The following is a 2424-nucleotide window of genomic DNA, read 5'->3' as shown; positions in this document are numbered from 1 at the left end:
ACAATGATCATACTCACTTCTTATAAAGTTCTATATCACCATGAAGGAGTCAAACTTCTTGTACCATTGTCTGGGAAACTGCCTCAGACCATAAAATGATTTCCTGAGCTTGCAAACTAATCTTCTATTGCGACCTTGTACAAAACCTTCTGGTTGTTCCATATATAACTCTTCATTCAAATCACCATGTAGATAATATGTTTTAACATCTAACTGTTCTAACTCAAGGTTAAGTAATGTAGTTAGTGCCAACACAGTACGAATAGAAACAAGTTTTACAACTGGTGAAAAAATCTCATGAAAGTCAATACCTTCAACCTGAGAATACCCTTTTGCTACCAGTCTCACCTTATACCTTTCAATACTTACATCAACTTTCCGTTTTAGTTTGAAGACCCATTTGCATCCAACAACACTTCTCCCTTCAGGAAGTTCTACAAGATCCCAGTTATTTTTGTTGGCTAGAATCCATTCCTTCTTCCATCGCCATTTTCCACTTTTCACTATCCATATCATCTATTTCTTCCTAATAACAAGAAGGTTCCCCATCTTTAGTAATCAAAGCAAAATATGAAGTAGAATCTTCATACCTTTTGGGAGTTTTTCTTTCCCTTCCTAGTTACTATATAACGAGATCCTCTTCCAGTTTGTCTCCACCAATTCACATTATTTGTGGGCACACTTGTGTGAATTATTGTTGTTTAGTAATGGAAAGGGCGGCCCTGTTTCTGTTTCTGGTGCTGGGAGCCTTGTGGGCTTTATTAGTGAATGCAATCCGCAAGTCTCTTGGATTTACAGACAAAGACCTCGAGTCTCAAGAAAGTCTGCGACTCCTTTATCATAATTGGCTGCCTCGGCAACGCTCCCAAGAAATGCATCGGATGAGCGATTCGAAATATTTAAGAACAATGTGAAATTCATAGACTCTGTGAATTACCTCTATAGAATATGTAATTGCCCAAAAATAAGTGAATGACTATGTTGGGATTTCCAGATTCTTCTTATCCACAGAATCTATGTATTTCGCATTGTCTCTAAATATTTCTGTTTGATCGATGTTGAAGCGGCTACTTATTGTAACGTTATTGTAACGTGTAACGGCAAACCTCCACAGGAGAAGTTCAAGATAAAGGGACTGAAGAATGTATCATTCACGTCCCAGAACTCGAACACCTTGCCAAGGTCTTTTGATTGGAGTAGGGGAGCAGTATCCAGTGTGAAGAATCAAAGAACCTGCGGTATGTATTATGAGAGAAATAATTTCAATTTCGAATGGTAACTAAGGAGCTGGATTTTTTCCCTGGTGTCTCGTGCATACTATTTATTTTTTGGCCTTGCAGGTTGTTGTTGGGCATTTTTCACTGCAGGCGCTCTAGAGGGCATCCACTTTATCACAACAGGCAATTTGCCCAGCCTATCAGCGCAACAATCGCTTGATTGCAATCCCTTCGGCTATACTTGCGATTCCGGAGGGACGCCTATTGATATCTTCAAATATATAATAGACACTGGAGGGTTGATCAGGGTTTTCAGGGGCCATGCCGATTCGCAGAGGTATAATAACAACGTTTAATGATTAATACTAAGATGGATTTGTGCATCAAGATAGTTAGATATTGTTAAATAGTAATATTTATAATAATAATAAAGTTAGATATCATGAAATAATAATATTTATAATAATAACATTATTATAATTTGTAAGACAATCAAATCATTGTGTTGTTTTGTTTTGATATAGATTGGAAATCCAGATGCAACCATGGATGAGGCCCGATGAGGATGAAGCATCTCTCAAATCAGCAGTAACTACACAACCTATAGCTGTACCGATTCAAACAGGCAGTCTGGAGTTTCAGTTTTATAAGGAGTAAGTGGTTACCATTTTTTACATTGTTACTGAGAACTAATAAATAATATATAAATAATTTAGCAAGTGTAATTATTCAAATTTTGTTTGTTAAGCAGGGAATATTTAGTAGGGAATATTTAGTGGTTCATGTGGTCCAAAAAATGACAATTGACTGGAATTAGTAATTGACCATGGAGGTGTACTGGTTGGATATGGCAACCCAGTTAAGGGAGCAAATAAGGGAATTAAGTTCTGGAGACTCAAGAACTATTGGGGACAAGATTGGGGAGAAGCATGATACATTAGATTGTTAAGAGACGTTGAAGTACCAGAAGGGATGTGTGGCGTTGCATATTTACTCTTGGCCCCAATAATTCACTGAAGAATTGTAGCAATTGCCATGAGAAAAGTTTGGAACACTAAAAATAAGATACAATAGTATGAAAATTTACAGTTTATTTTATTAAATATAGCTTATTTTATACAAGATTCATAGGTAAAACATATTATTAATTTATTTTGTAAAATTTTAATGCTTAGAATACATTATTGTATTGCATTATTATTGGTAA

General features: G+C 35.9%; 1 protein-coding gene across 1 annotated transcript; it reads left to right on the top strand.

Annotated features, from left to right (window-relative positions):
- Positions 1 to 707: 707 nt before the first annotated feature.
- On the top strand, positions 708 to 1874 carry LOC149182750 (cysteine protease XCP1-like). The gene is made up of 4 exons (XM_089414658.1): positions 708 to 822; positions 1065 to 1238; positions 1341 to 1554; positions 1742 to 1874. Exons 1-4 carry the CDS (start codon positions 708 to 710, stop codon positions 1872 to 1874), a joined length of 636 nt encoding a protein of 211 aa, XP_089270784.1.
- Positions 1875 to 2424: the final 550 nt, after the last annotated feature.

The sequence above is a fragment of the Pinus tabuliformis genome, chromosome 3_2, assembly GCF_031772625.1.
Source record: "Pinus tabuliformis cultivar Carrire ecotype Pingquan chromosome 3_2, CPIR1, whole genome shotgun sequence".
In the NCBI taxonomy this organism is placed as follows: domain Eukaryota; kingdom Viridiplantae; phylum Streptophyta; class Pinopsida; order Pinales; family Pinaceae; genus Pinus; species Pinus tabuliformis.
Note: the sequence above shows the minus strand (reverse complement) of the source record. Positions and strands in the feature narration are given on the sequence as shown.

Excerpts from the sequence above, each read along its gene's own strand:
- LOC149182750 (XM_089414658.1), top strand. The coding sequence starts at position 708 with ATGGAAAGGGCGGCCCTGTTTCTGTTTCTGGTGCTGGGAGCCTTGTGG. Across the intron at positions 823-1,064 it reads AGACCTCGAGTCTCAAGAAA|CGGCTACTTATTGTAACGTT; the intron begins GTCTGCGACTCC and ends TCGATGTTGAAG. Across the intron at positions 1,239-1,340 it reads GAAGAATCAAAGAACCTGCG|GTTGTTGTTGGGCATTTTTC; the intron begins GTATGTATTATG and ends TTGGCCTTGCAG.